Here is a 24,969-nt window from a genome sequence, read left to right as displayed (position 1 = left end):
TTGTGAAAAACTGAGGGTTGGCCAGTCTGATCTGAAGGTTTTTAAACTGAGGTTGGGTGGGCTGTAGGGAAATGCTCTCATAGACACAGCTGAAGCATCCCTGGGGTCCTGCTGTCCTGGAGGGGTATGTGTGTGTGGGCTCCTGGCTCCTGAAAGCACAGGGAGTCTGGGGAAGGTGTGGGCAGACGCTCCCCACATGTGGTCCCATCGCTATGTCCAGCTGCCCCTCCTCCTGGCACCTCAGCACCTGCTGTGTGATGCCCACTCCCAGTGGCCCCGCTGCAGACCTACCCTGGGTGGTGCACGGGGCTCAAGAACCCAGAACACAGGTCCCCTTTCCCCTCCACACCCAGGTGCTTTTATTTAGTTATATTTTTAGATTAATTTTCTCATTGGAGTATGGTCGGTTTACAATGTTGTGTTAGTGTCTGCTATACAGCAAAGTGAATCAGTTGCAGATACGCTTATATCCACTCTTTATTAGATTCTGTTCCCATGAGGTCATTACAGAGTATTGAGTAGAGGTCCCTGTGCTGTACAGCGGGTCCTCGTTTATCCGTTATACATATAGCAGTGTGTATATCCATCCCGAACTCCCTTTTATCCCTGCCCCAGGCTGCTTTCACACTGTTGAAACACAAGAGTTTAACTCGACCTTCTTTCCCGGAAAATCGGCATCGCCCCCATTCTTCCAGGCCAAAAGTCCCCTGGGGCCTGACACTGCCCTTGTGGGGTTGGGGACCTGATCTTCAGGGCCTTGAACATGACTCCTACTGTAATCCCAAGGGCAAAGATTCCCCAGCAATCTCACACTAAAATGCATGAAAAAAAACAAGATCCCAGCTCCTCTCACCGAATCACCCCCAGGGTCAAATCTCGAGCAACCGTCTCATTATGGAGACGAGAGGGACAGAAACCACAACAGATGAACCTGCCAACGCGGCTAAGGGTACCGTAGGCTCCATTAACAGAAGCAGCATCCAAAACGGAGTGGGAACGGCTGCTCTGAGCTAGTCCCACCGGCTGGGCGGACGGCGCAGTCCTTTAACGAGGACCACTGATAGAGAAACAGACCAGTGTGCCGGAGGAGGCGACAGTCACTCATGTTTTGGCCTGGAGAAGAGAAGATTCATGGAGAGGGAGGACGAATTTCAATATGTTATGTAATATATCTTTAGTATCTCCATTAGAACATTTATTTAATAGTAGTACTAGCATCTAAATGTCTTTGACATTTGGAATGTACTGATTCATTGTAATAATTGGGCTTCCCTGGTGGCTCAGACGGTAAAGCGTCTGCCTGCAATGCGGGAGACCTGGGTTTGATCCCTGGGTCAGAAAGATCCCCTGGAGAAGGAAATGGAAACCCACTCCAGTGCTTTTGCCTGGACAATTCCATGGATGGAAGAGCCTGGTAGGCTACAGTCCATGGACTCACAAAGAGTTGGATATGACTGAGCAACTTTACTCGTTCATTGGATTCGTTGTAGCCCTCACAACAGCCCTATGGGGCATGGGTGTCATAACTCCCGTTATACAGGACAACAAGCCCAAGGCCTGGAGAGGCCTGGACTCACCCAAGATTTCACTTGGCAAGCGGCAAAGGGAGCCTCATCTCCAAGTTCTTCTTGTCCAAAGGCCACGTGCCATCTCCTGCGTCTCCCTGGAGTGTGGAAGTGGGTGCATGGTGTCCATGTGAAGCTGGGAGCTGAGTTAGAACCACAGGGAAGACAGTACAGGGAGAGACTGAATTCAGCCTAATGGGGAACTTGCTCCTGGCCAGAGCTGTCCAGAGATGGAAGGAATGACCCAGCAGGACCTGAATGTCCTACAACCTGAGGTCTCTGGCAGAGGCTGTGGGGCTAAGGGTGAGGGTGTGGTGGGTGGGGCTGTTTACTGTCATAGGAAGGAGCCACCAGATGACCCTAATGAAGCTTCCTGTTTTATTGCTCTTCCCAAAGTAACTTTGGCACATGAGTTCAGGAAGAAAGTCAAAGAACTCATGGGGCTAGTATCTGGTCACTTTGGAAACATTCAAGGGTAAATGGTGTCCTCCAGTGTGTTAGACCTCATGGTTTTCCATCCATCCACCCATCCCTTCATCCATCCACCCCTTCAATCCTTTGTCCATCTCTCTAGCCATCCCTCCATCCATCCATCCCTTCATCCATCCACCCATCCATCCATCCATCCACCCATCCATCCATCCCTTCATCCATCCACCCACCCATCCATCCTTCCCTTCATCTACCCACTCATCCATCCATCCCTTCATCCATCCATCCATCTATCCATCCCTCCCTCCATCTATCCATCCACCCCTTCACCATCCCTTCATTCATCTATCCATCCCTTCATCCTTCCATCCATTCACTTATTAAACGAGGATTTTTCTAAGTGCCTGCTATGTGCCAGGCCCTGGAGAGGCAGTGCTGGGGGACACAGCTCCTGTTCTCAAGGAGTCTGTAGACCAGCAGGGCCAGAGATGTGGGAACATGTAGTTTTAATTCCACTTGTAGGAGTAATTAGGGAGGTACAGGGTGCTAGGAGATGCCCAGCCTAGCTTCTCAGAAAAGGGGATACTCAGGAACTGGTGAGGAGAAAGGGTAAAAGAGACAGCCCATGGGGGAGCCCTGGGTGCTTGGACCCAAGGCTCCATAGCCCCATTGTGCAGCTCAGGTGCCAGCCCCCACAGTGGCACAGAAGGACTGAGTGCCCAGCAGGGCTGGTCTGACTTTGGCCAGGAGGCTCCTGCTGCTCCAGAATTCCCCACTGGAGTCCTGAACAGGAGCCATTCCCCCCAGAATTCTCACAAGTCCAGAACCATACTGGATATTTAAAAAGAAATAGGGAGACTGTTCTTTCATCCCTGGCGTTTTATGCTTTGTCTCTTGGGAACAAAGCAAGGCTGCTGCATTCCTTGTGTGCTTCTTGGGGTCCCTTGGCTCCACTGGCTTGGGCTGCAGACCACTGGACTTGCATGGCAGGGAGTGGCTGGGGGGTGGGCATTAGAAGGGGCTGGAGGCTGGGGAGGAGTCCTGAGATATAGATGTCTCTGGTTCTTGCAGCCGCTTCTTCCCCAGAAGCCCCCACAAAGCCTCCTCCGAGCAGCCCCCATCCCCGCTCATCCACAGAGTGCACTGCCCCTCCCACCTTCTGGGCAGCTCCAGCATCCAAATCCTGGGGGGCAGCCCAGACCCCCCTGGGTCCACAGGGTGCACCTACATCCAGGTGTGATCACAGAACCCCAAATGTGATGGGGGGTGTCATCCACCATGTTCCTACCTCCAAGGCAGGGCTGTACTTAAACCATCTCAGACAGATGGTTAACTGTCCTATTTTAAAAGATCTCCAGGGAGGATGATTTCACAATCCCCGTGGCTGTCTGTTCTAGTATTTAATAATCTTTATTACCATCGAGGTCTCCTTGACACCACATCTAAAACCCTTTTGTGGTGACTTGTCTTGTTCCTGAGGGCAGATGCTGTCGGTCCCCTGCTTCTGGGGAGGGGAAGTTCTATTCTTAATCTTGCTGCCTTGGGAATCACCTGCTCTATCCGAACACTCTTCTTCTCTGAGGTTTATTTCCTTTATTAGTAAATGTGGGGGTTGACTGGGGGTGATTCCCAAGGACTCCTCCACCTCTAAGAGCTGAGACTACTCACATTAAAAGTGCTGCCTAGGTGTCCCGGCCATTCAGTATCCCATGGAAATAATCATGCTTTGTCTCATGGTGAGCTTGGAGCTGCAATTTGAAGTGATGCCGCAGAGACCCAGTCTGGAAAGCTGTCTTTCTCTCGTGATAACGAGGGATAACATGATAACAGTATCTTTCCTTGTGATAACGAATGGGACCCTGGGGAGGAAGAAGGGCCAGGCAGCCTCAATCCCTCAGAGCTGGACCTTTCAGAGTCACACAGAGAAGGGACGGTCCATTCTGTGGGTGCTGCCTCAGCCTCCAGCTCCTGACAGCTGAGAAGGTGACCCCCGGAGGAGGGTCCTTGTTGGGGGCTCCCCACCCTTCGCTACCTTTACGGCCAGTGCCCCAGGGAGGCGTTTTCACAGAAGTCAGTAGTGACCCGAGAAGGGCCACAGTGGTCCCTCGCTCTGCAGACAGCAGGGCGGGGTGAAGACTTGGGGACCTGCTGAGGGACATTTTCCAGGACCAGAGACAAAGGCTCCACAGAAGAAGCAAGATGATACTGAAGACAAAGTGCACTTATTCCCCAGTTTTTAAAACTCATCCTCGTCTGCTGCCTTTGGTATGTGTGTCCCCAGGAGCCAGCTCCAGGCCGGCCTTTGGCACCTCACTGTAGAGGCAATTGGCAGCATGGCTCCCCAGAGGCCAGGCGGGGTTTCCCCAGCCACGCTCTCCAGCATCCGCCTCACCTGGATCGCGTCCTGGGACAGATTAACCTGCCCTTCACTGGGATGCTCTACCTCTGCAAGCCCCTAAAGGAGATGGAAATAAAGAATTCCTTGTTGGGCAGGCATGCAAGGAATGTTAATCTTCTGCACATGTGAGTGTGGGATCGGAGTCTTTCTGTACTTGGATCATCCAACATGACCCTGGATTTCCCGTCTGCCCACAGCCATTCTTGAATGATGACGCCCTAGTTAGCTGGGAGTTAGAGTGTATGCTGCTGCTGCTGCTAAGTCACTTCAGACCCAGCTTATTCTTTTTTTTTTTTTTAAACCTTTTTATTTTGTATTGTGATTTTATTTTGTATTATTTTGTATAGCTGATTAGGGCTTCCCTGGTGGCTCAATGTTAAAAATTCTGTAATGCAGGATGTAATGCCAGTAACGCAGGAGATGTGAGTTCGATCCCTGGGTTGAGACCATCCCCTGGAGAAGGAATTGGCAATCCATTCTAGTATTTTGCCTGGAAAATCCCTTGGACAGAGGAGCCTGGTGGGCTACGGTCCCTGGGATGCCTAAAGAGTCAGACATGATTTAATGAATAAATAACAATAGCTGATTAACATACTGTGATAGTTTCAGGTGAACAGCAAAGGAACTCAGGCATCATATACATGGACTGATTCCCCCCCCAGACTCCGCGCCCATGTGGGCTACCAAAGGGCACTAAGTGGAGTCCCCCGTGTGGTACAGTAGGTCCTTGTTGGTGATCCATCTTAAATATAGCAGTGCGTACATGTCCATCCCACACTCCCTACTATCCCTTCCCCTCACCCTTCCCGCTGGCAACCATAAGCTCATTCTTGAAGTCTGTGAATCTGTTTCTGTTTTGTAAGTTCATTTGTATCATTTCTTCTTAGATTCCACACGTAAAGGATGTCACGTGATATTGCTTCTCTCGGTATACCACTCTCTAGGTCCGTCCGTGTTGCTGCAAATGACATTAGTTCATTCTTTTTAATGGCTGGGTAATATTCCTCATTGCCAGATTCAGACTTAAATTGAAGAAAGTAGAGAAAACCACTAGACCATTCAGGTATGACCTAAATCAAATCCCTTAGGATTATACAATGGAAGTGACAAATAGATTGAAGGGATTAGATCTGATAGACAGAGTGCCTGAAAAACTATGGATGGAGGTTCATGACATTGCACAGGGGGCGGTGATCAAGAAATGAAATGCAAGAAAAAAAATGCAAAAGGGCAAAATGGCTGTCTGAGGAGGTCTTACAAACAGCTGAGAAAAAAAAGAGATGCTAAAGGGAAAGGAGAAAAGGAAAGATATACCCATTTGAATGCAGAGTTCCAAAGCATAGCAAGGAGAGATAAGAAAGGCTTCCTCAGTGATCAATGCAAAGAAATAGAGGAAAACCATAGAATGGAAAAAGACCAGAGATCTCTTCAAGAAAAATTAGAGGTACCAAGAAAACATTTCATGCAAAGATGGGCTCGATAAAGGACAGAAATGGTAGGGACCTAACAGAAGCAGAAGATATTAAGAAGAGGTGGCAAGAATACACAGAAGAACTGTACAAAAAAGATCTTCATGACCCAGATAATCATGATGGCGTGATCACTCACTTAGAGCCAGACATCCTGGAATGCAAAGTCGAGTGGGCCTTAGGAGGCATCACTATGAACAAAGCTAGTGGAGATACTGGAATTTCAGTTGAGCTATTTCAAATCCTAAAAGATGATGCTGTGAAAGTGCTGCACTCAGTATGCCAGCAAATTTGGAAAACTCATCAGTGGCCACAGGACTGGAAAAGGTCACTTTTCATTCCAATCCCAAAGAAAGGGAATGCCAAAGAACAGTCAAACTACCACACAATTGCACTCACCTCACTCACTAGTAAAGTAATGCTCAAAATTCTCCGAGCCAGGCTTCAACAGTACGTAAACTATGAACTTCCAGATGTTCAAGCTGGTTTTAGAAAAGGCAGAGGAAGCAGAGATCAAATTGCCAACATCAGTTGGAGCACTGAAAAAGTGAGAGAGTTTCAGAAAAGCATCTACTTCGGCTTTATTGACTATGCCAAAGCCTTTATCTGTATGGATCACAACAAACTGTGGAAAATTCTTAAAGAGATGGGAATACCAGACCACCTGACCTGCCTCCTGAGAAATCTGTATGTAGGTCAAGAAGCAACAGTTAGAACTGGACATGGAACAACAGACTGGTTCCAAATAGGAAAAGGAGTATGTCAAGGCTGTATATTGTCACCCTGCTTATTTAACTTCTATGCAGAGTCCATCATGAGAAACGCTGGGCTGGAAGAAGCACAAGCTGGAATCAAGATTGCTGGGAGAAATATCAATAACCTCAGATATGCAGATGACACCACCCTTATGGCAGAAAGTGAAGAGGAACTAAAGAGCCTCTTGAAGAAAGTGAAAGAGGAGAGTGAAAAAGTTGGCTTAAAACTCAACATTCAGAAAATGAAGATCATGGCATCTGGTCCCATCACTTCATGGCAAATAGATGGGGAAACAATGGAAACAGTGACAGACTTTATTTGGGGGGTTCCAAAATCACTGCAGAGGTGACTGCAGCCATGAAATTAAAAGATTCTTGCTCCTTGGAAGAAAAGTTATGACCAACCTAGACAGCATATTAAAAAGCAGAGACATTACTTTGCCAACAAAATTCCATCTAGTCAAAGCTGTGATTTTTCCAGTAGTCACGTAGGATGTGAGAGTTGAACTATAAAGAAAGCTGAGCACCAAAGAATTGATGCTTTTGAAATGTGGTGTTGAAGAAGACTCTTGAGAGTCCCTTGGACTGCAAGGAGATCCAACCAGTCAATCCTAAAGGAAATCAGTCCTGAATATTCATTGGAAGAACTGATGCTGAAGCTCCAATACTTTGGCCACCTGATTCGAAGAGCCGACTCACTGGAAAAGACCCTGATGCTGGGAAAGATTGTAGGCAGGAGGAAAAGGGGACAACAGAGGATGAGATGGTTAGATGGCATCACTGACTCGATGGAGATGGTTTGAGCAAGCTCCGGGAGTTGGTGATAGACAAGGAAGCCTAGCGTGCTGCAGTCCATGGGGTCACAAAGAGTTAGACATGACTGAGTGACTGAACTAAAATTGCCCTAAAAAGCAAAACAAAACAAAGGAAAACAACAAAATAGTTGTTGGTGCACCAGAAATGGCTTCAGGCCCCCCAGAGGGGAGAGAAAGGGCAGAGCACTCCTCCCTGATGGGGTCCCACTTCCTTGCAGGAGAAGAGAGACCTGAGCAGAGCATCCCCTTTAATGTATTAGTGACCTCGAAGCTGGAAGAGTTCTTTCTTGCAAGGATACGCTGCTGAGAAACAGGACGCTTGAATCACGGCCTTACCTAAGGATTATGTCTCTGCTCCTAGAGACTGAGTCCCTGGGTCAACAGGTGGGGCCCTGGGTGTCTGGGGGACAGGCTGGCTTCCTTATATACTCATCGCACACTCTGTGGGCAGACTTTTAATCTTACACCATGGCAGGCTGGCCCCTCCCGGAAGGGTGACCCCTGACACTCCTCAGACCCCGAAGTCTTCAACATTGCTCGCAGACACCCGGTTCTCAGCTCTGCATCACAGACACTTTTTTCTTATCTGTGTTATTTTGGAATTCTCAGCCACTTAAGACACAGAGTTCAGATTTAAAAATAAGCTGTGGATTTTGGAGGGTTTGTGATAAGCCAAGCACATAAAAAAGGAGAATTGTTGAGATGTGATACCAGAACTATTGTAGGAGATAGCTGGACCTGTGTTTGGGTGGGGGGCTAGTGTTTGACTTGTAAGGAATACTCATAGGTCTTCAACCATCCTTTTCCTTCCCCTCATCATAGGGTCAGATCTGGCCTGCGTGGAGTGTCTCCTTTTTCTTGCTATTCAAGTCACTTCCCAGAGGTCCAGTTCCTGACTGTCCCAGGCCCAGGTGTTTTCGGAGACAAAATCCCTAAATGTGAATTTTGTCAACTAGAGCTTGTAAGAGACAGATGCTAGGGAGGGCAAACAGATAAATCCAGGTATTACAGACGGGACATGGGTAAAGGCAGGGATTACACATCTTATGTAAAGAAACACAGTGTGTGTAGATAGGAAATTGCAAAAGGCAGACACTGTGCGGGATGGTCTGTGGGCCAGAATTAGTCCCTCACACATAACGTGGGCCTCTTACTAGAAAAATAAGAGGCAAACCTTTCACAAAGAGACGCAGCCCCCAAAGAGGGTCTTTTAAGTTAAGTAGCCCCTAAATAGGGCTTCCCAGGTGGCACCAGTGGTAAAGATGCCCCTGCCAATGCAGGAGACATAAGAGACACTAGTTTGATCCCTGTGTTGGGAAGATTTCCTGGAGGAGGGCATGGCGACCCACTCCAGTGTTCTTGCCTAGAGAATTCTGTGGACAGAAGCGTCTGGTGGGCTACAGTCCAGGGGGTCGCAGAGTTAGACACAACTGAGTGACTAACACACTCACACACACACTATTCTAGGAACAGGAAATTTCAAGGCAAGTAGAATATGGTTCTCACCCCTGAGATGCTCAAAGTCCACTCGAAGAGATGGGAGGTAAAGAAATGACCAATAAACAAACAGTACTAAGCGGTATAAGGACTTCCCTGGTGGCCCAGTGGCTGTGTTTCCAATACAGGGGAACCAGGTTCGATTCCTGGTCAGGGAACTAGATCCCACATGCCACAGCTAAGACGTGGCACAAATAAACAAATAAAAATATTTTTAAAATAAGTAGTATAACTGGTGCTTCAAGACAGAGGACCATAAAGCTCTATGGGGGACAGAGTGGGGGCCTCACCCAGCTGAGCAGGTGGCTTTGAGACTAACAGGAGCCCAAGGATACCAGAGAGGGGCCACACGTGGAGGTTGGAAACCAGGAGGAAGGAGAGAAGAGATGAGGGGTCATTTTGGACCACAGGGCCCCATGGGTAGCAGGGAGCATTCCTGTGCTGGGCCAGGGGATTACTGGCCTTGCATCCCACGAGACATCTTGTGGGCCATGAATTCCAGTGTGTATTGAGAGATGCGTCTTGCAGGGTAGGGTTTATGCAAAGAGCTAGAGGAAGGCAGAGACCCATCTGTCTGCTTGGCCACTTTGTTGAAAGTACAACAGCACTAGATTTTTCTTTCAAGTCGTCCCCTCTTCATTCAACATTTTGCTCCCCAAACGCAGCTGCCCAGCCTAGTGGAGGCTCACCCAGGACCTTAGCCGTGAGAAGGTTGGACCATAAAACTGTTTTTTTTTTTTTTAAATCATTCATAATGTGGGCATTTATTGACAACGTACGATGGGAATGCTTTAGCCTCGCACTCACCAAATGGGAGTGACGGTGATGAATCCCTGGAAAGGGAGTTTGCCGAACAATCCATCTCACCAAGACCTTCGCTAAATGCATAGACTTGACAGCAAACAATTTAGCTAATCCAACTCCTACCCCTCTGGGATTTGCTTTCAGGGTTTCATGGGAAATTTTCCAGCAGAAAATGGTTTCTTAGATAAAATTACTGAAATTTTATTGCAGGGATGGTTCTCAAGGTCTGGTGTGGGCTGGGTGATGTGGAGACTCTGAGTGCTCTCGACTTTCTGAAGAATTGCTTCAAACAGATAATAGGCTCTTATGCAAAAGATGGAGGCCAACCATTCTGTTTTTCCGAAGTGGGAAATAAGACAAAAAGAAGAGGGCTGGAATTGTGGTTGATGATGTTTAGGTTGGGCCAAGCATGGGTACTGCTGCTACAGAGGGTCACAGATGATGTAAAATCCCACCTTCCCAGTAGTAGATACCCTGCTGTGTCTATATGTCTATTCTCTGCACATTTTCTTTTCTTTTTAAAAAATATTTATTTATTTGGCTGTCCTGGGTGGTAGTTGTGGCCGGTGGGATCCAGTTCCCCAAACAGGGATTGAACCTGGGCCCCCTGCATTGGGAGCACAGAGTCTCAGCCACTGGACCCCGCAGGGAAGTCCCTCATGTCACATTTCCATACTAACGATGCTTCTCTTATGCTCAGACCCCTCTCCTGGGGAGTTTGTCAGTTGGTGTCTGAGACTGACACCATGGCTGATAGTCAAAGGCCAGGAGATACCTGGCCAAAGTCGCACAGCTGGGCATGAGCAGATGCAGGCTTTGAACCCAGAGTTCATTCCCATACCTGACCATCATGGCTCCAAGACGGTGACCGAGAACGTGACAGGTTCAGGTTCCCCCCATGAGGCCCAGCTGGACTGCAGAATGGAGAGAAGGAGAAAATTCAATCTCCAATCATTGAAAGAGCAAATACAGGCAGTGAAGTCCCAGAGTCTGTTCTGTTTAACTTTCCCAATGGAAACCACACTGACAAATGGGACGATTCTGTCTTGAAGTGAAGTACAAATAATCAGAGGTCAGAAAGATCCCTCAGGAGTATTTTCAGGGCCAGGTAATTGTTGTTCAGTCGCTAAGTTGTGTCTGACTCTTTGCCACCCTATGGACTGTAGCCCTTCAGGCTCCTCTGTCCATAGGATTTCCCAGGCAAGAATACTGGAGTGGGTTTCCATTTCCTTCTCCAGGGGATCTTCCCAACCCAGGGATCAAACTGGCTTCTCCAGCATTGGCAGGCAGGTTCTTTACCACTGAGCCACGTGGGAAGCCCCCAGGGCCACATGAGTGTGTGCTAAGTCACTTCCGTCATGTCTAACCCTTTGCAACCTTGTCTATGTTAACCTGCTGGGCTCCTCTGTCCATGGGATTCTCCAGGCAAGAATACTGGAGTGGGTTGCCATGACCTCCTCCAGGGGATCTTCCCCACCCAGGGATCGATTCTGAATCTGTTATGTCTCCTATACTGGCAGGCGGGTTCTCTACCACTAGAGCCACTATAGTTTCTGGGATATTGTGACCACGTGACACTGCTTTCTTTTCTCCAAGAAGCTCAGCATAAAAACTTCAGGAAGAGAAGTAGGTCCTTCAAGATCATGTTGGGAGTGGAAGGTAGAATGAGAAGGGGAACCAGGGCTTTTTACATGTTGCCCACACATATACTTACCTGGCACATGCTTGCTGCCAGAAGCCCACTGTCATTCCGTATAAATACAGCCTCAGAGGCCAGGCCAGCTCGGGCCTCCCTGGACCTCGAACTGTGCCAATTCCAGAGTCTCCACACCATTTTGCTCGCATAGCCTCTGAAAAGAGTTTTGAAAAATTATGTGTCTCATCATACATTTCAAGTTGACATCCCCATATTTTCATGATAAGTTTAAATGGTTGTAAATGATGCAATTTCTAGTGCTTTGTAACTCTTGACAGTTAAAAGTAAAATAAAATTGTTGCATCATTCTTTAAAAAGTTTCCAGTGGAATATAAACACCGAGCTATTTGAAACCTTCTATTATCCATTCAGAAATATATAAAAGCTCTTTTTTTTTTTTAAAAAAAAGAAAGAAAACAAAGATTTCACATCACTTCTTTTTCTCCTTGGAAACATAGTTCCATTCCATTTCTTCCGTAAAGCTTCACCCTGATGCAAGATAATTTTGTGCTTGAAAGTCTTTCATTGATCATACTACCCTGCCAGAAAAAGAGATATATAAATTATATTTAAATTAAAATAATGTTCCTGTGACTATAAGGCTCAGTGCCACAGATTTCTTCCAGGTTGAACTCTTACTGCAAATATTATTAGTGTACAATTGAGCAAGGGCTTCCCTAGTGGCTCAAGTGGTAAGAATCTGCCTGCCAATGCAGGAAACACAGGTTCAGTCTCTGAGTTGGGAAGATCCTCTGCAAGAAGAAACGGCAACTCACTCCAGTATTCTTGCCTGGAGAATCCCCGTGGACAGAGGAGCCTGGTAGGCTATATAGTCCATGGGGTCACAGAGTCAGATGTGACTTAGCAACTAAACAACAACAAAAATTGAGTAAAACAACATAATTATATGATGAGCTTTAAAAGTAGCTATCAATATACAATTTAAATAGTATCAGAAATGTATCTCTTAAAGAGGTGGGTGACTAGTGGGGTGTGGGGCCTGATTAAAGGAGACTTTCTAGATAGACATGAGTGTTTCAAATGTCTCTGTCTTTGGTGCCTGGAGGGAGTCACATCACAGGCAGATGGACCTGGAAGGATGGAGGGGGTCAGTGGGGTGACAGGTGTGTCTCTCCTCTGTAGTGGGGGAAGGGGTGGCTGAGAAGGGTCAGAAAAGAAAGGACAACCTCTGCCCCAGGTTGTCCTTTGTCCAGTGTTAAGGTTGAGCACATAGGAAATCTGAGGGTCTGGAAACTGATTCCATTAAGACCCATCCAAAACCACGTGGGTTCCTCAAACACATTTGAAGATGCCATAAACCACTGCAAACACTTGGAGCCCACTTGGGGAAGTGTCAGTGTGTACTGATTCACCCACATAAGAATAGTTTTCATCAGTTTGTCAATATAAATATAGGCATAAATACACCTGTACCTTCAGCAGGCTTAAAGAAGAAAATGAGTTTGGAGGTGTTTTGTCTGTAAAATCAGTCAAAATTGATACTGTCATTGATATATCTGAAACAAATAAAAACAGTGATATGCTACATAAATTATAGATGCTCTCAATATTCCCCCATCACAAAGTCATTATGGTTACAACCTTCCCTCTTATGAATTAGAACCATTGACTGATTTTTATGATGATTGGAATGGAAACCGATTCAACTGATTGGAACTTGGCACATTTCTGATCACCCGTAGGTCACACACAGAGTTGTTGACTTCTGTCAGTCTGCTAGTCAGGACAGGCAATGGTATGCATCAGCAGAGACTTCCAGATTTGGGGGGATTCATATAATAAAAGCTTACTTGCCTCTCGTGCTACATGTCCAGATGGGGTCAGTGCCAAGGCTCTCCTTCACAGCCAGTGCTTTCTTCTTTATCTCGCAGCAAGTCCATCTGGATTTCAGGGCAGAAGAGAACAAAGGGGCATTACCACAGGCTTCTCATGATCTCAGCCTGCAAGGGACACATCCCTCTACTCAGGTACTTTTGGTCAGAACCAGCTGAATAGTGTGTCCAGATACAGGAGAGAAATGAATGTTTCCATGTGGTCAGAGTGGAGGAAAACAGAGTATCTTTGGGACTAAACTGCAGTAAAAGTTTATATAGGTGTCACTTGATAAGCAGCATTAGTCAATTTGGGGAAAAAATTGATCACCAAGGTTTGGTGATTAATAATGAAATAATGAAGTTCTATTCAATGCAAACAATGACTATAGAAACAGGACTGAACATGAGAGGGGCAGAAAATGTTAATCTGGTATGAAATATGGCAATATGGCAAAACTGGTAAACTGTGAAGGAATGCCGTTGGTCCTCAAGGATGATGGTGACCCAAGACCTCCCTAGGGTAGCGCTGATTCTACAGGGTCATGTGAGGAGATGGTTGGGAGTGCCCTGCCGTGAGTGAAAGCCGCCAGGTTCTTGGTTGCACCGGCTCCACCCGGCTGTTGAATGGAAGTGATTTGGTAAGTTAATGATGCTTGCCTCCCAGGAGGCATCCTTTCTGTGTGCCGTGTAAGCCCCCGGACTCAGCTCTGCCTGCCTCAGGTGTGTGATGGGGCACTGAACTTCTGTGAGAGTGGTGGGGATAAGTTATAACGCCTCCGCCCCCTCGGCTTGGAGAATCACCTTCCCACAGCTTCCCAGAGACAGTGACTAAGCCAGATCTAGTATCTAGTGGGATCAGTCTGAGGGCATTTGGGTTTCCTTCCTGAGGATGTAAATATTTGGAGAGATTCCTATCTGTGTGGCCTGTTTTCATATTCGTGACCCTGCCGGATTTGAGACTTTTAGCCTCCAAAACTGAAAGACAGAAACATGTCTGTCATCTTAAACCACCCAGCAAGCTGTCAGTTTTTGGCAGCCTTAAGACACTAACTTCCCAGGTGGTACTAGTGGTAAAGTACCCGGCTGCCAACACAGGAGACTTTAGAAATGCAGGTTCAATCTCTGGTCTGGAAGATTCCCTGGAGAAGGAAATGGCAACCCTCTCCAGTATTATTGCCTGGAGAATCCCATGGACAGAGGAGCCTGGTGGGCTACAGTCCATGGGGTTGAAAAGAGTCAGACACGACTGAAGTGACTTAGTGCGACACGAGACACTAACACGTGTGGGAACCTGTGTCCATGGTGGCCTTTAAGCCCCTCAGAAGTGGGCAGCTGGGGGTGAAGGGGTCTGTGGGGTTTCTTCTGGAGTCAGCAGGTCACCGACAGGAAACTGACTTCCCTGGGGGCCTTGATGAGAAGCTAAGAAAATAATTTCAAACCTTAATCTGCTTTCTTGCATTAGCTTCTCTTTGCAAAAAGCTGTAGGCCATGGGGCCCCATTACCTGGTTTTTCAAGGCAGAGTCCCAGCTGGCTGTGTGCCTTGGCCTGGACTGGTGTCCTGCTGATGCAGAATGAGACCCAGATGTGGAGGGTCAGTCCCAGGGGCAGGCCGGCCACCAACCTGCCGCTTTCTGTCTTGGGGTTGAGTCGCTGGAGATCACAAGGGTAGGCCTGTCCTCCCTGTTGTTCTCCCTGTGATGTGAGGATGCTGTGAATGTGGGCTGAGTCCCTTGACCTCCAAACACTCTGGCCTCCCCTTAGGGCTGAGATGGGGCTGAGTTGCCAGGAGCATTTTCATTCAATGCAATGTGTACAGACAACATGGCTATAAAATCAGGTTCCAGTCTAGCCTCTGAGGAAGAATGGCCCTACATGGTCCTATGTGGTCCTTCATGGAGGTGAAGAGGTTTAGAGGGCACAAGGAAGGAGGACCATATTATTTGCCTATCACCTTTGCCTGGTCTGAAATGCCCACCCCTCTAAATACTTACACACAGACAATGCTGTGGGTTGGAAATTAAAGACTGAAACATATTCCCAGAAGGTAACTGTTACCTGGAGCTCCTGGCCTCTCTCCTCTGCACAGAATGCCTGACACTGTAAGTCCATCGCCTTGGAGGGTGAGCGTTTGGGCAAAGATGCTGGACAGGTTATTTCTGCAGGAGGTGGCGGCAGCATTTAGTGCTGAGAGGTGGTCAGGGTGGACAGAGGGAGATGACGGGAAGGGACCCGTGGGGCTTTGAGGGGAGGGTTAATCCAGGCTGACTCCTCAGAGGTGTTCCTGGCTGCAGGGGGCTAGTGGGGGTGTGGTTCTGCCCAGCGGTCTGGCTTCCGAAGCTGTGGGCCAGACAGGAAGAAAAGAGAAGAGAAACATACCAGTCATCCCACCTCCCAAAGAAAGTTACTGTCAACATTTCAGGATGAACACTTTTTAGCCTTTTTCCTAGTTCAAATGCATACTTGCCCTTAGAAGAAAACTGGAATCATAACACACATAAAATTTCACAGGCTGTTTTCTTACAGTGTAAATAGTCTTTGTCCATGTCGCTAGTATAATTCCTTGTTGTGGTTCACATCTCTGTATGGGTGCTCCCTGGTTTATCCACGAGGCAGGTGACAGCAGAGACTCTGAGGACAGACGGCTGGGTTCAAATCACAGGTTTTCCAGCACTCATCAGTTGTGAAGTGACCCTCATATAACACAGCACAGCCAGCTCTCCATATCCACTGCTGCCGCCGCTGCTAAGTCGCATCAGGCATGTCCGACTCTGCGCGACCCCATAGACGGCAGCCCACCAGGCTCTGCCATCCCTGGGATTCTCCAGGCAAGAACACTGGAGTGGGTTGCCGTTTCCTTCTCCACAGTAGTCTGTAAAACAGGAGTAATGGTGCTCCCCTCATAGGATTGTTCTGAGGAGCAAATGACTAAAAATCTTTTTTAAAAAACTTGAACTATAGTTAATTCACAATACTGTGTTAGTTTCAGGGGTACAGAAAGTGATTTCATTATATACATATATATGTACGTATCTATTCTTTTTCCTGTTCTTTTCCATTTATGGTTTATGACAGGATATTGCCTATAGCTACCTGTGCTATGCAGTAGGTCCTTATTAGTTACCTGTTTTGTATATGATAGGGTATATGTGTCTGTCTCAACCTCCCAATTTCTCTCTTCCCTCCTTGCCCCTGGTAACCATAAGTTTGTTCTCTCAGGCTGTGACTCTATTTCTGTTTTGTAAATAAGTTCATTTGTACCCTTTTTAAGCTTCCACATGTAAGTGCTATTATATGGTATTTCTCCTTCTCTGTCTGACTTACTTCACTAAGTAGGACAGTTTCTCGGTCCATCCACATCACTGCAAATGCCTTTATCTCATTCTTTTTTACGGGCAAGTAATATTCCATTGTGTAAAGTACATAAATACACCACATCTTCCTTATCCATGCTGTTGGTGGACGTTTAGTTTTCTTCCATGTCTTGGCTATTACAAACAGTGCTGCTTTGAACACTGGGGTGCATGTACCATTTGAATTAGAGTTTTCATCCTTTCTGGATATATGCCCAGGAGTTGGACTGCTGGATCATATGGTAACTCTATTTTTAGTGTTTTGGGAACCTCCATACTGTTTTCCAGGCTTCCCAGGTGGCACAGTGGTAAAGAATCTGCCTGCCAATGCAGGAGATGCAAGAGATGCAGGTTTGATCCCTAGGTTGGGAAGATCCCCTGGAGTAGGAAATGGCAACCCACTCCAGTATTCTTGCCTGGAAAATCCCATGGACAGAGGAGCCTGGTGGGCTACAGTCCACAGGATCACAAAGAGTTGGACGTGACTGAGCGCACAGTGTACTGTTTTCAATAGTGGCTGCTACAATAATCTCTTACTATTTTCATCTAACCAACCTTTTACGCTGGGTATTTAGATTGTTTTCAAGTTTTTCACTCTTACAAATGTATTGTAATTAACAAATTCAGTGCACTCTTAATTGCTTCCAAAAAAAAATTTTGTGATCACTTTAAGGAATCTTTTCCAGAATGAATCATGCACTCAACATACAGTGAGTGTCCCTGTACACCAAGCATTAGACTCACACAAAGAAAAATGAACACAGTTCTCTTTCTGAAGACATTTAAGATGTAGTGGGAAGAGGGCTGGAGAAAAGGCACCTTCGCATCCAGATGCTACACCATACACCACACCAGAAGAGTGCTTCTCTGTAGCACCCACCCAGGAGAGCAGAGGCAAGAGCCTCACCAGAGAGTACAGTCAGGTCACGAAAGACAGAAAGATCCCTTCTCGGCTCCCACCACCTCCCAAACCCCAGTAGGAATTCAGGATGGCTTCTGTTTGTCACATTGAGAATCTGTTCCCTGGAAAGGGAGCACCCAGGGCTGTGTTCCAAAGTGAGAAGCTGAGATATGGGTGCTCGTTGCAAGACCAAATATTTAGAAAGTACCTTTTTCTGGAAGGCAAAGAACATGTTTCACAGCTGAAAAGAGAAGTGAAAAACGAAACTGGAGAGGCATGAAGGTAATATTTACTTGCTAGATTTACATGGCGCCTACCTGGAGAAAAGCCTGGCTGTAAATCCTGCCAGTGCCCCTGACACGGGGCACCAGCTCTCAGTTACCCAGCTCCCTGTGAACCCCCTAAGGCATTTTTGCAATCATTTTGTTGTGGTTGCTCAGTCGCTACGTCATGTCTGATTCTTTGTGACCCCACAGGCAACAATGAAGATAAATAAAAATAAATAATAAACAAATTAAAAAAAAGAGTTCACAGAGTGAGTGGGTTATCATTTATTCTGAAACCCAAAGATAGGTTTTCATCTTTAATTCTCATCTTCTAGCTACTGTGTTGTTGTTTAGTCACTCAGTAGTATCTGACTCTTTGCCACCCCATGAACTGCAGCATGCCAGGCTTCCCAGTCCTTCACTATCTCCCCAAGTTTGCTCAAACTCATGCCCACTGTGTTGATGATGCCATCGAACCATCTCATCCTCTGTCACCTGCTTCTCCTCCTGCCTTCTATTTTTCCCAGCATCAGGGCCTTTTCTAATGAGTCAGCTTTTCGCATCAGGTGGCCAAAGTATTGGAGCTTCAGCTTCAGAATCAGTCCTTCCAATGAATATCAGGGTTGATTTCCTTTAGGATTGACTGGTTTGATCTCCTTGCTGTTCAAGAGATGCTCAAGAGTCTTCTCCAGTGCCACAGTTTGAAAGCATCAATTCTTCTTTGTGCTCAGCCTTTCTTATGGTCCAACTCTCATATCCATACATGACTACTGGAAAAACCATACCTTTGACTATATGGACCTTTGTAGGCAAAGTAATGTCTCTGCTTTTTAATAAGCTGTCTAGGTTTGTCATAGCTTTTCTCCCAAGAAGCAAGTGTCTTTTAATCATTTTAAGCAATCATTTTACTGTCACTTTAGACTGCCCCGAGCCCTGTCCCGCCCAAGGTCACCCTTGGGCATCCCTTTTGAGCGTAGAATCACGGTATCACCATGTGTTTGGAGTCAGATCCTCCTGGGCTAAGTCCAGGCTCCACAGTTTACCAACTGGATGACTCTGGACACACAGTCGCTAAGCCTCAGTTTCCATATCTGTAAAATGGGGATGGCACTCACAACAGTAGCATCAGCGTTATCCTTGCACTGAGGATGAAAGGAAATAACGTGATGGAACACTTGTCACAGCCCAGCCCACTAAGCACTGTCCGATGTTGTCATTATGTCTGTACTGCAATGTGTAGAGGGGTGCAAAACAATTTTAGTATTAGTTCAAACAAATAAACAGGTGCACGGGCTTCTGAAGCACAGCCTCTGGTGGTGCACTCTAAAGCTAAATGGAAGGGATCTTCAGATTTGTGTCGTTTCTGATTTTTCTCTCTTAGCTTAAAAACTGAGTGTGAACACGCCAGAATGGTAAAGTTGCCAGATTTCTCTCCTAACCAACCAAATCTAGACCACTGTTCACAGTAGAATGAAGAAGATGGATAGAGCTTAATACCTCTCACAGGGGCCTTGGCATTGTAAGCTGGGGCCCAGACCCGTGGCCCAAGGAATGGGGCTGAACTGGTGAGGATTCAGACACGAATCCGGGTGCCTGCAAAGGCATTTGGGTGAATACTGTGGTGGCCTCTTAGGGACTCTTTCCACACTTTTATTAAGTTAACTACCCTCTGCCAGACATCGTTCTGTACACTTGAGATAAACTGACATGCAAAGAGCACAGAGTTGCCTGCCCTCACGGGATTTAATTTTAGTGGGGGAAACAGTCAATAAACCATGCAATAAATGAATAAGTAGACTATATGGTATGTTACACATGGTTTAAAGAAAAAAATTAAAAGTGGAGGAAGGGGAGATTGAGGGCTCTGGAGGGGCTGCTAGGTGCAGTGGGAGATTGACTCCAGGACCTCTGTGTATGCTGAAATACGTGGGTTCTCAAGCTCCTTTTACAAAAAGGTGTTTGGCTGTTCCAGGTATCTGCGATTGCATTTTGGCGTTCCGTATTCGCAGCTCCACAGGCGCGGACTCGATGAACCATATAGATCCATCCGCGGATCCGCTCTACTAAGTGGGGTGGTCAGGGTGAACCTCACTGAGAAAGTGCGATTTGAGCAAAGTCTTGAAGAAGATGAGGGGGTTCATCAGGTAGATAGCTGACGCGGGGGTTGCAAGCAGGGCAGGCAGCTAGAGCAAAGGGCTCCGGGGGTGTGTGAGTGAGAAGGAGAAGGAGGGGTGTCCTGCAGAGCCTGGGGGCGCAGAGCGGAGGGGGTGAGGCTGGAACAGGGACGCCAAAGAGGCAGTGAGGGCGCCTGGACTCACCGGCCGCGGGTCCCTAGAGGCTGCCCTGAGGGCCTGGCTTTTACTAAGTGAACAGGGAGCCCCTGCTCGGGGGCAGGGGCGGGGGTAGAGGTAGGTGTGGTTGCACAGAGAGGTGCTGACACGGGACCCTTTAGGTGCTGTTTTGAGAAGATACCCAAGGAGAGGAGGGCTTCAAAGGGGGACAGACCCTCTGCAGGAGCTCAGGCTGGGGTTGCTGCGGGGACACTGAGAAGTGGTCACATTCAAGAGTCTTTGGGATTTCCCGAAGGGCCGGATGAGAGAAAGCAATCAAGAACCACTCCAGATCTTTGGGCCCATCAACTGAGAGACGGGGAGCCTGTTGAGGAGCAGGTTTTGCACAGAAAACAAGGAATTCCACATTGGATCTGTTGGGTTTTGAGATGCCCGAGCGGAGACTGAGTTGGCCGTGTAGCCTTGTATTCAGTAAGACGGGTCTGGGCTGGACACACAAATCTTGTCAGACCACGGACATGGGAGATGGATGGGCTCCCCCCGCGGGGAGAAGGGCGGCTGGGGAGTGAGGGTCTGAGAGTAGGAAACTGGGCGTTTTCCCAAGTGGGAGCTGTAGGCGCCCCTGCCAGGGCCCAGGCAGCCCACTGTCAGGAGCCCGGGCCTGCAGGGGGTGCCATGGACCTTCCGTGGCTGCCTGAGGACGGGGAGAAAGGTCCGCCGCTCCGGAAGGAAAGCGCTCCGTGGATTCCCGCCGGAGTGGCAGAAATAATTAAGAGAAGAAGGTAAGGATCTCGAGTAGCACACGTGCTCCGGTGCCTCGGAGGAATTAAGAAACCCCGGCCTATTAATCTGCTCAGACATCTGGGCACCGCTGCCTCGCCAGGAGGCTCCGCCCCTCGGGCCCTCTCTCCCTGCCCTGTCTCTCCCCATCCTCGCCTCTCCACGCCACTCGTGCAACCACCCTGGTCCTAATCGATCAAACAGAGCCTTGGCATCGCGGCTCCTCTTGCTCAGTGGCCTGACCCGCCGAGACTCTAGGTGGGCTGATGGCAGCCCCTCCTAGAATTGCGCGCCCGAGGCCTCGCCGCCTTGGCGCCCGCGCAGGACGTGGGGGCTGGGGCGGGGCGCGAGGGGTGTGTCTGGACGGCATGTGGGCCGAGGCGCGGGCGATCGGGCGAGCTGGGGCTCTAGCCGGGCTCGAGTCGGCTCCGCGCGCCCCGCGCCGTGCGCCCCGCGCCGTGCGCCCGGCCCCGCGCGCCGCCGCCACATCTGGAAGCGTTCAGCGCGTCCGCCTGGGGCGCGCCGGGCGGGCGGGCGGGGCGGCGGGCCGCGGGGTGAGCGCCGCGCTCCGCGCTCCTGCCCGCGGCTCCCTCTCGCCGCCTCTGCAGAAACAGCTCCTGCCAGAGCGGCGCGCGGCGCGGCCCGGAGCGGCGGCGCCTTCCTGCCTCCTCGCCCTCGGGACTCGCCGGACCTTCGGGCAGAGAAAGCTGAGCCGGGCCGGGGAAGACGCGCCGAGAGCGGGCGGAGACGGTTCGGGCCGGCGGCCGGCGGGCCCTCCCCCTGCTCTGGGGTCCGCGCACCCCTCTCCCCTTCCGCCTCCTCTCGCTCTGCCTCCCGATTTATTTTCTCAAATGCTGTGGCCGCCAGAGGTGCGGCGCTGAATTCTTGAAAGGGGCCCGGATGTGCTGAGGATGCGTTACAGCCCCGCTGAAGGAGGCAGGAGTGGAAAGGAACGGTTTCTGGTGTTTGATGCAATGATGGGGATCAGGTAATCGTCAGAGGTAAAGAAGAGCTGCTGCAGACCCACGGCTTCCTCGATTCTGCACGAGAACCGCCGGCCGGGAGCAGGGATCAGGGCAGACCCGCTCGGGGGTGTTTGACATTTCCTCCTCTTCGTGGCTTCTTCTCCTGCTCACACGATTCTTGGTCCATGGTCAATGAAAACACGAGGATGTACATTCCGGAGGAGAACCACCAAGGTAAGGCTGGACCCCGCCGCCGCGCCCGCCGGCCTCGCCCGCGCGTCCTTCTCCCGGAGCGGCCGGGGGCCCGCGGGACCCGGGCCGAACCGAGCGGAAAATCCCTGCCCCTCCCCCGCCGGCGCCCGCGGGCCCCCCGAGCCGCGCGTCCGGAGAAATTCCGGGCGAGGGGAAAAGTTCCCAAGTGTCTGCTCCGGCCTCGCTGTCTCGCGCTCGCCCGGGGAGCCCGACTGCCCGGCCGGCGACGCCCCAGCCCAGCGGGCCGGGGTCCTCGCCTCGCCCGGGCGCGGCTGGGAGCGCGCGCGCGCGCGCGCCCCGCACCAGGCCGGCCGGCGCCCCCGCCCGCTGCCCGGCGCCCGGGCCCCGCGCCCCGGCCAGGGCAGCGCGCTCCAGGGGGCGGGTGGGGGCCGAGAGACGGCTGTGAGTCTCGGCGCCTCTCCCTTTCCTTCTCCCCCTCTTTCCCTCTCCCTGTATCCCTCTTCTCGGCTCACCTACACCCTCCCACCTCTCTGCAGCCACTGACCCCGCGCGCCCACGCCCCGTGTGTTCTTACTCGCACCCACATGCGGGCTAGCACCTGAGGATGTCAGCGGGGGTTAGAAATCGGGCGGTGTGTGGGCCCTGCTTTCTCATGTTTTAAGGCAATAATAAAGGGTGTGCCGAGCTCACGCGGCTGTACACTGTCGCCCAGTGTTTTCCAGCGTCTCCATCCTTGGCATCAAGTGTCAGCCGCTCCCCCTGCGAAGGGGGGAAGGCTTTCAGGCAACTCCCCGCTTCCTGGAAACTTTCTCCCTCACCCCCCGCCCATATTAACAAGTTATTATTTTTTGGCACTGCTCAGCAATTAAGGTCAAGATGGAGCGGAGAGGGCCGGTCTTGCTGGAGTGTGGCCGCCTCCAGCTTCGGCTGGGCCTCCCATTGGCTTCCTCTGCCTCTGGGTGCAGGCTCTGCCTCGCCTCTCCCAGTTTCCCAAGCCTCCCTATTTACATGCTTCCTTCCAACCTCTTCCTTCTCAGTACCTGTCGCTGTTGGTCCTGCTACTTCCTGGGCACATCAGGTGCTCCTGTGAGGACAGCCTGGTGGTTTTTGTCTCCGTGTCTCTCCTTTCCAGCCTCATCCCTCCTTTGGCCCCCAGCCTCACTCTTAGCTGGCAGAGTCCCTACCCTTTTGGAGCCAGAGGCTGCCGGGCAGCTTCCCTGGGCTCAGTCCAACCTGAAACTGATCTCCAGCTTGGGTGGCCGTGGGGAGACTGTGGCCTCTTTTGGTGGAAACGATTGTGTCAAGGGCCATGGGTTCTAGGGTGAGCCATGGCTTTCTCGTCAGGAGGGCAGCCCTGTCCCCTGTCCCACCCCTCACCTGTTCCGCTGTGCCCCTCCTGATGGAGTCCTGGACGGATTCAGAGGGAGGCGGGAGCGACACAAAAGAAAGGATGATGTCTGTGAAGAGCGGAGGTGGGTAGGTTTCTGCCCTCGGGGCTCCCGGCTCAGTCCAGGCAGCCTTGAAGCGGAGCGCCCAGTGGCCACGTCCTGGCTGTCACCCACAATGGCAGTGACCTGTAGTCATGATTGTTATTCACGTGGCGATAATCCTCAGCAGTTCCTAGGGCCCCCTTTCTGTGCAGGACAAATCCTTTTTGGCCCTTTTTCTTCTTCCTTTTGCCCCCCCCCCATCCCCCAGCGCCTCCTCCCCTCCCGTCTGCGGGGAGCAGACATTCAAAGTAGGAGCCGAGGCCCTGTGAGGTCTGCGAGGAAGATGGAGGGGCGGGCAGCAGGGCGCGTGGCCGGGCGCGCTGCCTTCCCAGCCACACGCCACAAACGCTATGGCAACCTGGATCCCAGTCCTCTCCCTTGAAGCCGCAGTGATTATATAATTCTCGGAGCAGTTTTGCCTCCTTTCCTGGACGTGGTTCTCAGGTGTGAGAGCACCAGGACCCCCGTCTTCCTGCTGTCTTCTCCCTCCCACCCACCCCATCCTTGGCATTGCCGGGGTCTTCCTGGGGCAGGAGGTGAGGAGGAGGGGCAGACCTGGAGGAGCAGGAGCGTCTGCCAGGAAGGGCTGGCTGTGGCTTCAGAAATAACGGGGCGATGGAACATGCCCGGGGTCAGGGTTTCAGGACCTGAGAGGCTGGAGGAGCGGATGATGACGTCGGGTGGGTGGTGACAGCCAGAGTGGAGGGCCGGAGAAGTTGCCAGGGCTGGGGGTTACACCCTCCTCTTCCCATCGTTTAGTGCATGGGCCCTTTCGCCCTGGTTTGCAGTGCTGTGTATGTGGTGGGGGGGCGGTCAGGGTGTGGAGAAGAGGGTCAGCACGTTTGAATAGCCCGCAGGTACCCCGAGGGCTGGCCCCCGACTCCACGTCCGTACTGGAAGGGGCTCGTGGGCCTCCCCTCACCTCCATCTCCCATCTGCTTTGGTCGCTCGCCAGCCTCCCACTTTTCTGGGCTGATTTTCCATTGCAGGCTCCAGCTAGCAAATGAGTTTCTTAATAGTCAACCATTTAACAAATAAAACATCAGAATGTCCCTTATCTGCTGGAGACGAGGCAGAGGGGGAGGCGTGTTCTGGGAGTGGAAGACACACCGTGCTTTTCTTTTCAAAGTGGGACTTACCGATGCGGCAGGACAGTCCTCATCGTAATAAAGTGATAGTAATCACGGTCAGGGGTTGGAGGGCATTGTTACCTGCACCCCAGCTTGTGCGGGTTGAAGAAGGGGTGACATTAGCTTCTCTTTCTCAGGTTCTGTGTGGAGGAACCCGGAGAAAAGGGCTTTTAAGTTTCCAAATACTGTCCCTAGTACCACTCAGACACTTTCCAGTGTATCAGAATACTAGACAATCGAATCTGTTACAAGAATCAATTATTCATTATTTCCACGGAGCACATACTAACAGTATTTAAATGTGCACGCATGCACA

The 24,969-nt window shown here is 50.1% G+C and overlaps 1 protein-coding gene and 1 long non-coding RNA gene across 30 annotated transcripts in view; one reads left to right on the top strand and one right to left on the bottom strand.

Moving 5' to 3' along the window:
• Positions 1–5,221: 5,221 nt before the first annotated feature.
• Positions 5,222–23,975, bottom strand: LOC113892276. 5 transcript variants are annotated; one of them, XR_003511009.1, is made up of 7 exons: positions 23,411–23,975; positions 15,323–15,604; positions 12,866–13,332; positions 11,866–11,970; positions 11,450–11,585; positions 10,577–10,649; positions 5,222–5,353 (listed from the first exon to the last, which is right to left on the bottom strand). It is a non-coding gene; the product is annotated as an uncharacterized LOC113892276 (long non-coding RNA). The 5 variants fall into 5 exon arrangements; XR_003511010.1 differs by lacking the exon at positions 23,411–23,975 and adding an exon at positions 15,789–16,491; XR_003511011.1 differs by lacking the exon at positions 15,323–15,604.
• CACNA1C (calcium voltage-gated channel subunit alpha1 C) overlaps positions 21,430–24,969 on the top strand; it is a 391,155-nt gene continuing 387,615 nt past the window's right edge. For 15 of the 25 annotated variants that reach the window (XM_027540922.1, XM_027540924.1, XM_027540919.1 and 12 more), the window contains exon 1: positions 21,431–22,054. In XM_027540922.1, the coding sequence (XP_027396723.1) occupies positions 22,006–22,054 (49 nt within the window). In that variant the 5' untranslated portion in view covers positions 21,431–22,005. Of the gene's footprint in view, positions 22,055–24,969 lie in introns of all 25 variants that reach the window. The other 10 variants (XM_027540909.1, XM_027540907.1, XM_027540916.1 and 7 more) reach the window with 1 other exon arrangement.

This window comes from Bos indicus x Bos taurus, chromosome 5, assembly GCF_003369695.1.
Source record: "Bos indicus x Bos taurus breed Angus x Brahman F1 hybrid chromosome 5, Bos_hybrid_MaternalHap_v2.0, whole genome shotgun sequence".
NCBI lineage: Eukaryota > Metazoa > Chordata > Mammalia > Artiodactyla > Bovidae > Bos > Bos indicus x Bos taurus.
Note: the sequence above shows the minus strand (reverse complement) of the source record. Positions and strands in the feature narration are given on the sequence as shown.